The sequence below is a fragment of the Monodon monoceros genome, unplaced genomic scaffold (genome assembly GCF_005190385.1).
Source record: "Monodon monoceros isolate NGI ecotype Baffin Bay Population unplaced genomic scaffold, NGI_Narwhal_1 Super_Scaffold_2, whole genome shotgun sequence".
Lineage (NCBI taxonomy): Eukaryota > Metazoa > Chordata > Mammalia > Artiodactyla > Monodontidae > Monodon > Monodon monoceros.
In genome coordinates, this window is record NW_021703776.1 from 93,483,683 (window position 1) to 93,498,512 (window position 14,830).

At 51.4% G+C, this 14,830-nt stretch overlaps 1 protein-coding gene across 1 annotated transcript in view; it reads left to right on the forward strand.

The window, feature by feature from the left end:
- Positions 1-5,267: 5,267 nt before the first annotated feature.
- The window catches only part of CLCN1 (chloride voltage-gated channel 1), a 31,684-nt gene continuing 22,121 nt past the window's right edge, over positions 5,268-14,830 (forward strand). Inside the window, exons 1-7 of the mRNA XM_029233783.1 lie at positions 5,268-5,520; positions 8,724-8,844; positions 9,237-9,368; positions 9,963-10,091; positions 10,338-10,471; positions 11,653-11,730; positions 12,771-12,849. Of these exons, the coding sequence (XP_029089616.1) occupies positions 5,341-5,520; positions 8,724-8,844; positions 9,237-9,368; positions 9,963-10,091; positions 10,338-10,471; positions 11,653-11,730; positions 12,771-12,849 (853 nt within the window). The 5' untranslated portion in view covers positions 5,268-5,340. The remainder of the gene's footprint in view (positions 5,521-8,723; positions 8,845-9,236; positions 9,369-9,962; positions 10,092-10,337; positions 10,472-11,652; positions 11,731-12,770; positions 12,850-14,830) is intronic.

A 14,830-nucleotide genomic window follows, 5' to 3' on the forward strand; every position in this document is an offset into this window, starting at 1 on the left:
AGCTTAAATGCCACCTTGTTGTGGAGGTCTTCCCAGGCCATTCTGTCTCTAAGAATCATGTTTCTTTATTACTGTGTCCTGTTTAATCCCCCTTATTGCACTTATCACAATGCGTAATCATCAATTAGCGTGCTTCACTTGTTCATTCCCGTCTCCACTTTAAGCTCCAGGAGAGCAGAAACCTTGTCTCTTTTGTTCACTAATGTGTACCCAGTGCCTGACATGTCTTGGATCTTCAATAAATGTTTGCGGAAGGAAGGAAGCGACCCTAGCTAGACTCCTACTTTTTGACAAAATTTCCCTTTTGGCAAAATACCCAATTTAGTATTTGTACTCTGTATTTTCCCACGTTTTGTTTTATCCACTCGTATTATTAGCTCCTGAAGACAGAAGTCACACGTAGGACAACTTTTTCCACACCTCGTGTGGTTCCGGGCACAGTGCTCAGCCTCTCGTGGCTCAGGTGCTCAGGTGCTCAGTGAATACTTGTTCTGCAGGGCTTCGGAGACTTGTTGCCAAGTCCTGCCCTTGGCTCAGTATCGTATGGAAGTATTTGGGTGACAGAACCTTTCCTCTTCCCACTGCCAGGATTTTGTATTGCCATCTGGTGCCAAATAAACACTCATATTTATTACCGATGTGTGCCTGATGTCTCTGTAGCTGTAGATAATCTGTGTCTAAAGCCCACTTACTTCCATTGCCTTAGCTTCTTACAGCGTTCCTCACCACCTCACAAGGCATACCCAGAGCCGAACACCTCTTGTTTTGCTGCCAGATTTTTTTTTTTTTTTTTTTTTTTGCAGTACACGGGCCTCTCACTGTTGTGGCCTCTCCCGTTGCGGAGCACAGGCTCCGGATGCGCAGGCTCAGCGGCCATGGCTCACGGGCCCAGCCGCTCCGCGGCATGCGGGATCCTCCCGGACCGGGGCACGAACCTGTGTCCCCTGCATTGGCAGGCGGACTCTCAACCATTGCACCACCAGGGAAGCCCTGCCAGATCTTTTTTATACAACCAGATCCACACCTTGGATGAGCCCATCTCCATTGTCATGGCCACAGGCAACCCCAAAATATGGCTACCAGCACTGGGACTCCTCATGGTCAGAAGAGATGGAAGAGTCACTGGCAAGCAGCGTTAGTTCTGGATTGCTTAGATTATGGGATGGAGGCTGGAGAAACAGGTTGAGCTAGAATAGGATGAGGATCCTAGAATTTCCGATCTCACGTGATCCAATTTGGATTTAAGGTTTTCCAGGGTGGGCATAGGTCGTAAGAGAATTCTCGGGCAGCATGGAAGAGGTCTAAGCAGTGGGCTGTGTAACCTGGGAGTTCTCGGTGTGTGATGTGTCTACGCCCAGAGGGGTGGGTGTACGCATGCAGATGGGCTACGGGGGGCTAACACGTTCTGTTGGAGCATTGTGGTAGGAAGCTGCTGTGGACCTTGGGGGAAGGAAGCTTGTCCAGGAGTCCAGAGGAGGAAGGGTTAACAGGGATGAAGCTGGGCTGAAACATCACTGGGTGGAGGAGGGGCGCTGACCTGCAGAGCGGGCTGGACCCAGGGACCTTCTCCAGGGGTGGGAGGTGGAGACACAGCCCCAGGGAGGGGCACTGGAATAGTGGAAGGAAAGAGTTTGGGAGGCCGGTGTGTTGGGGATTAGAGAGCAGCATATGCTGAGCTGGATTCCACGTCCTTCCTGCCCCACCCTTGAATAAGGGTATCAGGTTGAATTTCAGAGCTCTGTCCCCTCTGCCAGGGGATTTTCTAAAATTATACCCCATCCCTGAGCTGGGGGTGGCCGTTTGCTGCCCTCCCCCATCCTGTTTCCTGTAATAGGGAAGAGGAAAACAGGAAGAAATGGGGCAGATGGGATATGAGCAGAGGGGGAAAGTGGTCTGAGGCGAAGAGGTTCATAACAGCTATAGTTGCCCGAGCGCTCGGTGCATCCCCCAGGTGCTGTGCAGCTTTACACCATCCTCCCACAGGCCAGGAGGGCGTCATCTCCCTGGTTCTTTTTCAGAAGTGGAAAATGAGGCTCAGAGACTTCAATTATCCAAAAAAAAAAAAAAAGATGTAGCTTTAAGGACATGGACTCTAGAATTAAATAGATGGCAAATGGTGGCTTGGCCTTTTAAGGTATCAGAGACCGTGGCTAAGGTACCTAATCTCACCCTTATCTAAACACAGGGAAATCATTGCTACCTTAAAAGGATGAAGGACGCTACCCTATGAGGATGCATGGTGGATCCCACAGGGTTAACACATTACACATCTGTTAACCATCTGTTAACCCCGTAGCCCACCTGCATGTGTACACCTACCTCTCTGGACATCTGAGATGGCTGTTAACCATCTCACAGAATAAACTTCAGTTTAATGACACAAGTTAACATTCAGAGCTCACTTTGGGGCAGGCACTATGACTTTCACGTGCGTTCTTTTCTCTCTGTAACCCTGTTAGGTTACTGCCTTTCTGAGGAAACGGAGGCCAGGATGGGAAACAGTCTGGCAACTTGAGTTCATGCTCTCAGCTAACAATATTGCTTCTGTGACTTTTTTCTTAGCATGAGATTTTCTCCCTCCTCACTTTTCGGGGCCAGAGATTTTTCCCACTGAGCTGGGAGAAGGAGCCTGAGACCAAAGACTTTATTCCATCTTAGCCCTTCTGGGGTAGAGAATAGGGAAAAAGTGTACTGTATCGTGTTCAAAAATACAGAAGGGGAGAAAGAAAGAGCCCTGTCCAGCGCTCTCGGGAAGGCCTCCTATGCAAGGTATGGGAAGGGACCAGGGATTCTTGAAGGATCTGGAAGGCAAGGTCCAATAAGCAGTAGAGGAGAAATGACTACCAGTGAGGACAACTGCAAAGGGAAAGTGTGTTCAGAGGAAACTGCAGTTGCCTAGGTGAAGTTTCAGAAAGCAGGTGGTCATGGGTTCCATGCTAGGCTGGATGTGCAGAGGGGAAGTCATGACCGAAAGCGCCTTAGAGAGAATGTAATGGTGTATCATCCAATGGTTGGAGAGGCCAGACTTGAAGAGGTGGGAGTCTGAAAACAAGGGTTTAACCCAGGGAGAAAGTTCCTGCTTAAATTGATGTGGGGATGCCAAGGGGCTGGCTTGTTCACGACCACCTATACCCTAACACACGTCCCCTTGCACCTGCGACCCAGATGGTCATTTCAACAACCTTCCTTCAAATAGAAATTCTATAAGCCTATAGGTTTTAACCTTCCAGTCTCATGGACCTCAAGAAAGTCTACTTAAAACACCAAAAGAATACATGTACGGTATACATATCTCATAGATAAATGCATGCTTATGAATTTGTTTCCAAATTTAGGAGCTTTTCAAAGAACTCCCCAGAAACCCATCTTTGGCCTTCCAAATAAGAGCCTAAGCACTGTCACCCATGGGGTGTTGGGATGGAGGGGGGCACTGTTTACATTTTATTTTCTTCTCTTGCAGGCTGATAACCCATGAGATTTTAACTAGCTCTAATCTCAGACTCAAGATCATTACTCTCAAATCCTTGCCCTCCAGCACTAGCAGCTATAGATTTCCTCGACCCTCGTGATTTCAGAATCTGGTTTTTAGAATTGCTGCTGGTTCTTCTAGGGGGCTTGGTGGAGTATGAGGGTTTTCTCAGTGCCAACAACTTCTGCCTTCAAATTTTGGAATCCACAACCAGGACCTGATTTTCTCAGGAGCGGTGAAGAAATAGCAATTGCCCTAGATACTTGTTTCTTGGGATTATTGCGCCCCTACAGAAACTGGCTACCTTCAGGGGAGCCATACTCCACAAAGGCATGAAAACCTTTTCTGTTTCTGAAGCCCCCCGCAAAGAATATAATTGCACTTTGGCATTCTATTTTCTTTATTAAGAAAGTATTTCTTTCATCTCACACCATCCCCTTAGATCTCTTTTCTTACATTCTGCCTGCAGAGGAGTGAGATATTACAGAACCTCCAGGCCCTCAAATCACACATTTTAAATCTTCGTGGGTAGATTATAGGCCTTCAGATTTATGTTAGAAAAGGTACTTTTAATGGTATTCATTTTCCCACCTGCTTTGGACAGTCCCATTTAGCCTAGAACAAAATGTAATTGTAGACCAGATGTTTGGTGTCCCTACCCTGCAGTCCCTGAACTTTGGCTGTCCTGGGACAGACCTCACTTGGTGATGGATCCTAGACCACACATTGGCTCACGTTTATCAATTTTTTTCTATAGTGAAGAGCTCAGAGGGGAAGGACTGTACTAGGAAAACTGGTTTAAAAAAAAGTGTGATGCCAGGTAGAGTAGTTTGGCCTTGGCCAAAAATTATTTATTGACCTGAAAAGGGAAGAATATCAGAGTACTTCCCTGTCATCTTTTATGTGTGTCGGGCTCATCACGAGAAACGCCCTTTCCGTTCCCTCCTCGGCCTCCCTCGTTCCCCTGGCCCACTTCCCCTTCTCCCCTGTTATCTAACCTGCCCTGATAGACCTCCGAGGGATGCTCCACGGTCTAAACGGAGGCTCAGTCCCTCCCTGTACATCCAGGCTGCTGGTGTGGCTGACGTGTACCAGTCTGGGGCGTGGGAGAAATGCCAGAACGCGAGGCTATTACCCCTGTGTCCCACACCCAGGGGGTGATGAAGGTGTGGTCAAGGGGATGACCCCAAAGCATCACCAGCAGCCTCTGGCAGACAGAAAAGGCAGAGCTGGAGGAGAAAGCTGAACACTGGCTGGGTTGCGGGAGAGCTGGTTCGACAGATGAGAACTAAACCTCAGGAAGACACAGAGCTGGGAACAAGCCTGCAGGGAAAGATGGCAGAGAGGCGCCGGGTACTCTGCCAGGTGAGCTGCCCCCCGGTGCTTCGGGACCCTAGGATCACTCCGTCCAGCTCCTCAGCCCTCATGTCCCCACAGACTGAAGAAAAGAGGTGGCTTGCTTAGAGGATGCAGACCCGGGGCAGCACACAGGTCTGAGAGCATGCGAAGCCGTTTTCCATCCTGGTCTGGGCAATGTTTATAGCCGGACCAGTGGCTTGGGGCTGGGAGCCTCCTAGTGACTAAGGAGGGGGACAGTGCTGGCCCTGCTGAGGGAATTCCCTGCGGGGCTGTCCCACAGGTTCTCATCCCAACCCCTCCCCCACACGGCTCTCACACCTGCTTCGACCCCAAGCAGATCAGATGTGGCTGGGGGGGGGGGGGGGTCATGTGACGGAGAGATGGCTATAAATAGCTGGGGGTGGGCACGCTGCCCCAGACGCCTTGGGGACAGGCAGGAGGGCAGGCTTAAGGAGCTGTACTGGGGGGAGGGCAGGGACAAGCAGGCCCGAGGCCTGGCTGGGGGAGGGAGCATGGAGCCATCTGGGTCCCAGAGGCTTGGGGCCGAGCCCAGCTGGTGGGGTAGCGCCCCCCAGTACCAGTACATGCCCTTTGAACACTGCACCAGCTACGGACTGCCCTCCAAGAGTGGGGGCCTGCAGCACAGGCTCCGGAGGGATGCAGGCTCCCGTCCCAACGCCCGCCCCACACAGGTAAAGTCCTAAGGGGAGGGGGCGGTGGATTCGAGGAGACGGTGGTGCCATGGATTGGGGGCAAAGAGGAATCAGGTGAAAAGAGGGAGCACTGTGATCTTTTTAACTTGAAAAAGTACGCAGTCATGTGTTCAAAATATGAACATTCTTCAAAGGTCTGGGTTCAGCCTTGTGAGCTCCTTATACAGAGATACACGGGTACTTTAACACAAGCTTTACTAACAGAACCCCCGAATCCTGGGGGGAGAGGGCAGAGCCACACATGCATGACGAGCTCGTGCTTACATAACCCACACGAGGTGAGTGGCAGAGGGGACCACACCTCTGTGTGCGTGAGCTGTCCTTACACCCTCACCCGCGCGCAGACACCACCGGAGGATTTCTCCCTCCCCACCCTCGGCAGGACACACACAAATCAGCACTTCTGCAGAAGGCAGAAGAGTTGGGATGAGTGGAGAAAATGGACTGAATTGCATATCAGTGATCAAAGGTAGACCAGTGTCAAACGAGCAGAAGAAATATAATCAAACTTTCAGGTGGGAGGATTAATTAAGAACCGATGAAATGGCAGGCACCTGGACAGGTACAGAGATCTGTACCCAGAGAGAGGGGCTTGTGAACTAATTAGGGATGTCCAGGGATAAATATCCTCCAGGGCTTCTAGACGTCTAGGAATGGGCAATGGGATGAGCACCGCTGAAAGACAGGCTGGGAGCTTGTCGCAGATAAATACACAGGTTAGGATTAGCCATTCACAGTAGTGAATGTGCATGCAGAGAGCGACAGGATGGAACCTGTCAGGAGGACCAGGAAATCAAGATTTAAAAGTGTTTTAGCCAACGAGGGGGTGGACTGTGGTTCCTCTAGTTTACGGGGTCTAGACAGGACTGGGAAACTGAGGGCTGGCCTGAGCTGGTGATCTCAGCGCCGGGGGTCAAGAGGATCCACCTCTCAGTCCGGATCCATCCCGAGGGTGGTGGGTAAGGGCAGCCCCGGAGAATCAGGTGGGGACTGGGACACAAAAGCCAGCAGAGGCTCCAATGGTGAGTCAGAGTGGGCTTCCTGGAGGAGGGGACCCTGGAACACTGTGTGGGGTTGGACAGAAAGACCTCTCCTCATGGCCCTGGGCTCACCGTTACCGTGTAGGCGGTCTGGGTGGGACGACAACTTGCGTCAAGGTGCAGTTATGGCACTTCTGGTGACAGTGAGGAAACCAGGTGCGCTAGCGTGAAGCTTCCTGTTGGAAAGGAATACTGAGGTGACTTGGGAAGTAGGGCTGGGATGGCCTCCAAAGGGCCCTGAAAGCAAAGAAGGGGAGTTTGGACTTAAGTTTTTCTCTGTTTAAATTTTATTATGGAAATTTCACACTCATACAAAAACAGAAAGAGCAGTGTAATGAATGCCCAAGTACCCCTTGCCCGATGATCAGTCATCAGTATTTTGTCAGCATCGCTTCACCCATCCTCCCAGCCCCAGCCCCAGCCCCCCCCCACCACACACACGGGTGTTTTTGTTAAGGAATCCGGACGCTGAGAATACTTTCAGGCTTGCCTTCTCCCTGCCCCCCCCAGCCCTGCTCGACTGGTGCACACTGGTCCAGCCAGCACAGATCCGGCTCTTTCAGTGTTTGCCAGCCCAGTTTGGCATGGAGCACCCTCTTCTCCTCTCCACCAGCCTGGGAACCAAGGGGGCTGAGGCAGCCAGTGTGCTGGCCCCCCGTGGGTAATGTCTTCTCTCGGGGGCCAGGTAGGGCACAAAGGGAAACATGGCTTCTCTCAGTCACATCCCAGAAGACGAAAGAGCCATGAGCAGGGTATTAGTGCGTGCCTGTCCAGGACTCGGACATAAACTCTACTTCTTGTATTGTGAAATCAGATCTCTTCCACCCAGGCTCTCCCAGAACCAGCAACATGGCCTGGCCTGACCCTGGCTCCAGAGGACGTAGTTAGTGCAGTGGAGGTGGGGCAGTTAGAGACCTTGCACATATACACACACACACACACACCCCAAACACGCAAGCTCTACTTCAGGAGGAAGTGGACTGACTTGCTTTATCCGGGCTGGGTCCAGTTTGTGCATTTGAGCACAGGAAGGGGAGGTGGATGGGCTTTGTCTAAGCCTGGCAGGGCATCTGAGGGGCCTCACTGAAGCTAGACACACCAAGGCCAAGGGCAACGAAGAGTCACCTGCTGGTCTTTCCTCACCCCGTCCACATCAGTGTGAGGGGTCTGGGGAAACAAGAGAGAGGCTGAGACAGAGGAAGCAGTGACACAAAAACATGTAATTGATGCAGATGCCCAGCATCAGCACAGTTTTTTTTTTAATACATTTATGTATGTATGTATGTATGTATGTATTTATGGCTACATCGGGTGTTCATTGCTGTGCACGGGCTTTCTCCAGTTGTGGCAAGTAGGGGCTACTCTTCGTTGTGGTGCCGGCTTCTCATTGCGGTGGCTTCTCTTGTTGCGGAGCACGGACTCTAGGCGCGCGGGCTTCAGTAGTTGTGGCTCGCGGGCTGTAGAGCGCAGGCTCAGTAGTTGTGGCGCACGGGATTAGTTGCTCCGCGGCGTGTGGGATCTTCCCGGACCGGGGCTCGAACCTGTGTCCCCTGCACTGGCAGGCAGATTCTTAACCACTGCGCCACCAGGGAAGCCCTTAGCACAGTTTTTGTATCCCTACTTCAGAGCAGAAATTGGTCCCCTTGATGAAGGCTGCTATTGACCAAGATGACTACAGATGTGCAAGGGTGTGGATGGATAGACAAGGGTGAGGAGTGGGAAAAGTGCAGACGGAGAGTGGGGCGTGGAGGGCATGGATGACCACAGAGTGACCCTGCCCGAGGCCCTCAACACCCAGGATTTTATTTTATTTTACTTTTATTTATTTATTTTTTTGCGGTACGCGGGCCTCTCACTGCTCTGGCCTCTCCCGTTGCGGAGCACAGGCTCCGGACACGCAGGCTCAGCGGCCATGGCTCACGGGCCCAGCCGCTCCGCGGCATGTGGGATCTTCCCAGACCGGGGCTCGAACCCGTGTCCCCCACATCAGCGGGCAGACTCTCAACCACTGCGCCACCAGGGAAGCCCAACACCCAGGATTTTAAAAAGCTGTTTGTTTGTTTTATCTGTGGATCTGTATGCTTCCCTCTATCTCTTTTAACTCTTCAACAAGACAGACCTTTCCCATCTCCCTCTGTCCAGATCTATGGCCATCACAAAGCGCAGTTCTCAGACAACGAGCAGGACACAGGGATGCCCGAGACGATGGACTCCAGTGCTTTCATGGACAACACGGAAGAGGATCACTATTCTAAATGTCAAGGTGATGGGGACCGGGGGATAAAGGAATGTGCAATGCAAGGAGGTACAGGGATTAGGACACTAGCTCAGAAGACCTGCTGTATATTTCTGGCTCGCCATGCCCACACGCACACCAAAGCCCTCCTCCAGGTATTAAGGAGAAGACATGGCTCCCATGTCCTTCTCACTCTGCCTTCCTACTATCCTTCCCACGCAGCCCCAAGAAACTAGGGTTTAGAAAGGAATCAAGTAGCCAATGGGGAATTGGACTTTGGTGCCTTCTGAAGGGCAGAGCAGTGAGAAGAAACTCAAGAGACATAGAGACAAGACCCCGAGGGGCCTGCACGTCCCATCCTCGGCCACACACACACAGTAGTGACTGGTTACCTGCTCCCCTTTACTTTCTTTTCCTAGGTTGTATCCACCGTCTGGGACTCGTGATGAGAAGAAAATTAGGGGAAGACTGGATCTTTCTGCTGCTTCTGGGGCTGCTTATGGCTCTGGTTAGCTGGTGCATGGATTATGTCAGTGCCAAAACCCTTCAGGGTAGGTTTAACCTGGCCCTTTGCCCTCAGCCCTCCCCATACTGCAGTTGTTCTAGAGTTTCGACCCAGGGTAAGCTGGGGGGGCTTTGGGAGGAGGATGGTGCACAGAGGAGATCAGGTGTAGCTCTGGCCCACGATGAGACCAGACCCAGACCCAGATCCATTTTTTCTGCCCCTCCCACCTGCTACCAGCCAAGCTGTGGGGACCCCTCTCACAGGGTGACCAATTTGTCCGAGCTCTCCTAGGACTTTTCAGTTCAGGCAACTGGAAACACCTGGCGTCCCAGGAGCCCCTCAGTGCCGGGTTAACCGGGGTGGTTGGGTGAGCCACAGCCTCCAATGAAGCGCCCACGGAGTGTGGTTGCTGCACTGGCGCCCACTTGACCTCCTACAAGTGGCGGGAACTTGAACGGGTCACGTCTCATCCCCCAGCTTAGACCCCCCACTGTGTCAAATGAGAACAGTGCCATTGCTGAGGTCGAACGGGGCAGCCATGGCGGGAGCACCCTCCTGGCACGCTGTTCCATGCCGTGAGTGTGGGATGGCAGCAACATGCCATCCACATAGGACTAAGCCCAGGCGCCTGTCTCTGCAGCCTACAAGTGGACCTACTACCAGATGCAGCCCCACCTGCCTCTGCAGTTCCTGGTCTGGGTCAGCTTCCCACTCACCCTCATCCTCTTCAGTGCCCTCTTCTGCCACCTCATCTCTCCCCAGGCTGTCGGTGAGAGCTTCCCAGATCCTACCCCATCATGCCACCAACATAATCCAGCAGAAGCTCATTGGCCTGTAGACGTCGCGCTCCCCTCCCTCCCTCCCCCACCCCCCTGACAGTCCTTTCGCCGCTTTGCTACCGTCCTCCCCCCATAGACCTCTCGCCCCACCCCCATGTCCACTATCTGGATGTCCGTCTACCTTTAACCTCCAGCTTGAACCTGCACACAATCGTTTTTTTAAAAAACCCTTTTAGGCTCTGGAATCCCTGAAATGAAGACGATACTTCGCGGGGTTGTCCTGAAGGAATATCTCACCCTCAAGGCCTTCGTGGCCAAGGTTGTGGCCCTGACTGCGGGGCTGGGCAGTGGCATCCCTGTGGGGAAAGAGGTAGGACTCCAGTTACTGTGGGGTGAGCTGGGCTGGTCCTCAGGCAGAGGGCGGCACAGAGTCTAGAGGGAGCTCCAGGGGCAGCCGTGGACCATGGGGATTCCGGAGAAGAGGTACATGGGAAGGTCCTCATCAGTGCTGGGAGCACCTTAGAGCAGAATCTCGCATCCTGGGCACAGTGGGCATTTGGGGCTGAGTAATTCTTGGTTCTGGGGGGCCGTCCCGTACATTGTAGGATGATTAGCAGCCTCCCTGGCCTCTACCCCTACATACCAGCAGCAGTCCTCTCCCCCCCCAACCCCCGCTGTGACAATCAGAATGTCTCCAGACATTGCCAAAGGTCCCCTGGGGGCAAAATCTCCCCCAGTTGAGAACCACTGCCTTAGAGACAATCCAGACACATTCTGTGAAAACTGAGACCTAAAAGAGGCTGTTTTTTTTCAAGGTTATGCTCCTGTACCTTCTCGCCCCCCCTGCAGCCAGAGTTATCTTTTCAAAATGGAATCAGGAATGTCTGCCCTCTGGTCAGGAACTTCGAATGGCTTTCCATTCCTCTTCAAATGAGGTCCACACTTATTCCTGGGGCCTAGGGGGGCTATGGTGATCAGGCTGGCCCTCCTCCCCCGAGCTTGAGTGACAGGCACTTCCTGCCACTCAACTGCGCGAGCCTGCCCCCCTCGTGGGGCTCCTGCACTTGCTGTCCCCTCAGCCTGGAACATTCTCCTTCCCGATGCCCAGGCGGCTCACGCCTCATTTCCATCAAGGCCTTACTCAGTTGTGACCTTCCCCATCCCACCCTCAGCTTTCCTGTCTCTCTCTCTCCTCTGACCCTCCCTCAATTTCTTCTTAGCCCCTAGCATTTCCTTTTTCTCCCTTTTTTTTGAAACAAATGTATGTATGTATGTATATATGTATTTATGGCTGCGTTGGGTCTTCGTTGCTGAGCGGGGGCTTTCTCTCGTGGCGAGCGGGGGACATTTTCTGAAATGATAATATGCTGGCGTATCACCCCCCTTCCTCCCTGGGATGAAGCTCTGCGAAGGCAGAACCTCTATCTTGCTCACGTCTGTATTTCCAGCCCCTGGTACGGTGCCTGGAGCAACCAATGTCTGTCCAAGAATGCCGCCAAGCCCCCATCCGGCCCCCTGCCCCTGACCCCTCGTCCCTCTCCTCTCTCCCAGGGCCCTTTTGTCCACATTGCCAGCATCTGCGCCGCTGTCCTCAGCAAGTTCATGTCCGTGCTCTGTGGGGTGTACGAGGTAAGGCTGAGAAGGCAAAAGGAGCTGGGGCTGTGCGCGCTGGCGGGTGGGGTAGGGCTGCCTTGGCCGTGATGCTGAGCCGGGCACTGCGCTAACCCACGCTCCCTCGTCCCCACACACGCGGCGCCACCCGCCTACTGCAGCCACGCGATGCCGCTGCTTAGCCTGTGCCCGTTCCTTGACGCCCCCCACCCCCACCCCGATCCCTGCCCCCGCATCGGGGCTTGGCACGTGGTCCGCTCCTCAGCCGCCCGGGTGTCAGTTCCCCTCCGGTGCCGCCCTGTCCCTTTGTTGTTTCTGCCCCTCCACCCCGTCTCGTGCGCTCTCCCCCGCCCCAGCGCTCCCCCGCCCTGTCCGCGAGCTTCTCTGTTGCAGACTGTGCCTGGGCAGCTTGATCTCCTGGTGTCGGCCTGCGCGGTGGGCGTGGGATGCTGCTTTGCAGCCCCTGTCGGAGGCAAGTCCCACATCCTCCCTACCCCGGTGGCCCGAGGGGTTGGAGCGGTTGCCACAAGCTTTGGGGTGGAGAGGGGTGCTCGCGGAAGGGACTGGTGGGTGGGCCTTCAGGGTGTGACCCTGGATCACAGGCCCTGGACTCCAGGCACCCGCGCTTTTTTTTTTTTTTTTTTTAACCAGAGAGCTGTCTGTTCTTTTGAGGCTGGTGGCTATTTCTTGCCGGCTTTATTGGTGCTGTTTGTCTGAAGTCCTTTCCTGTCTCTCTTGCTATTGACACTTCTTGTCGTGATTGTCCCCATCTCCAGCCCCTCTCTGGTGACCGTTGATTGGCTGACCTTCCTTCCATATATTTGCCTAACATTTATTTCATTTTCTATGTTTGACCTTGTGCTAGGAGATCACTTCCAGTTTGCCAAACTAACTGAGTTTCTCTTGGCCTGGGATCGCAGGGGGGAGACGGGGCCACTGTGATTCCCTGTGACTTAAGCCGCTCCTTCTTATTCCCCACCCTTGCCTGTTGTCCTTTCCTCTTCTGACCCCCTGCCCATCCTTCCCATCTGGCTCTTTGTCTGTGTCTCCCCTAGTAGCAGCCATACTATTACACTGACATGCTGACCGTGGGCTGTGCAGTAGGAGTCGGCTGTTGCTTTGGGACACCGCTTGGAGGCAAGTGATTTACCCCCGCCTACGTCTGTCCACTTGCCTGGTCTTAATCCCAAAACAGTTTTTGTCAGCATCCCCAAGTTCTATTATGAGCAGTGAAAACAAGAGTAAAGCAAGAATAGCTTTTAGTGAGCATTTACTATGCGTGGGCAGTGTTCTAAGGACTTTACATCCCTTCCTGCCCAAAGCTGGATGAGATCTACATTAAAGAAGAGAGAGAGAGTTAGTGACTTGAGCAAGGTCATCCTGTTAATAAGTGGTAGAGCCAGGAAGGAAAACCGAGGCGGCCTTTATGGGTCCCGTACTTATATTAAAACCCTTCGTATTGTTGGATATTTTTGCCTTTCACTTATAACATCTTCTAACAGGGGACTTCTATGGATGTTCCTCTTGGTTTTTTGCTCTTGAATAATTCATTTTTGTCGTTGTTTTTAATTGAAGTATAATTGACATCTCTGTGTATTTTCTTCTCCAAGGGAAGACTTACCTTTGGTTTTATGTTGTTAAGGACACAGAAGTTTAGGTGGGCCTTATTTAGATTAATGGTCAGCTTTATTTTTATTTTTTGGCCGCGCTTTGGGGCATGCGGGATCTTAGTCACCCGACCAGGGATCAAACCTGTGGCCCCCTTCATTGGGAGCGTGGAGTCTTAACCACTGGACCGCCAGGGAAGTCCCAATAATCAGCTTTAAATGAGGACTACAGATGCAAGTTAAAGTGTCGTTTTTCCTTGCCAGCAATTTAAGATTGAGTTTAGCTCTTTCTACTAATGTTCGACATAGGGTAACCTTTCAGATTATTTTCCTTGTCCTGAATAACTAACAAGTGGGCATGGTCAGAGAAAGCTGTTGTATCTGTTTATTTACTCATTGATAACAGTTATAACCAGATTAACAGAGCAAGGATTATAAAGATCATTCGTGGGATTCATTGGTGATAAAAAAGACACCATGTTGACAATCTGAGAAGCAAAACTGCAGGAAAGGCATATGCTTCTTAAACGCACCAGCTGTTAGAGGTGTCTTTCAATTATGAACATGTAATCAGTCCTTGCATAGAGGAGTCTTCAGGAAACTAAGATGACTTGGCTCAGGAACGATATATGGATAAACGTTTACAGTTAATGAAAATGTACCATGCTCACTTGAACTGACACTGCACCAATGTCAGCGAACACGTCAGCTGGCATCCTGTTTGCACTTTTGTTGTCAGCTCTTGTCATTAAAGTCATAGTCACCAGCCAGTGAAGGGTCGTGTGTTTGAATTTCTGCACACATTAAATGTTCACACTTGCATTTATACCCGCTTTCACCTTTATTTGGTCTTTTGTCTTACAAATCCAGAAGGTCTGAAGAACATTTTTAGAAAGGTAGCATTTTTTTTGGTTTCTAATCAGATTCTTTTAAAGTGAAGAGAATATGAATTTTTTGCATAAAACTGGAATTTCTGGGGTGAATGAGGAAGGTTCTTCATGATCCCGTGCAGAGAAGGGGAGAGGCAAATAGAAAAGTTACAGATAGAACATGGCTCTTGAGAAAATGTTAAGCATTGAAAAGTCAAAATGCTGTTTTCAGGATGTTTGTAATAAGTGGCAAATATTAAATGAATTTGCAGATAACATTATTTGATTGCCTTTATTTTATGAACATAGACTAATTCTAAAATAAAAAAATTAGTATTAGATTATTCACTATATGGTCAACTCTTAATTCCTTACACCGATGAAAGAAATTTGCTTCAGTGTTTGGCTAAAATGGCAAATATGTTTTTGCTTCCATATGTGCCCTCTGCCGTGAGCCCTCTGGGCGCTGTGCTGGTTCCTGTGCTCTCAGGTACCCACGGCTGAAAGGGTAGACAGGAAGGCAAGCAGACCATCACAGTTCATTCAAGAAGCATCCCAGTGGCAGCCTGGGCAAAGTGCAAGGAAGATATTCTGGAGAGAGAGGAGACAGCATTGCAAAGTCAAGATGTAAGGGACTAAAAT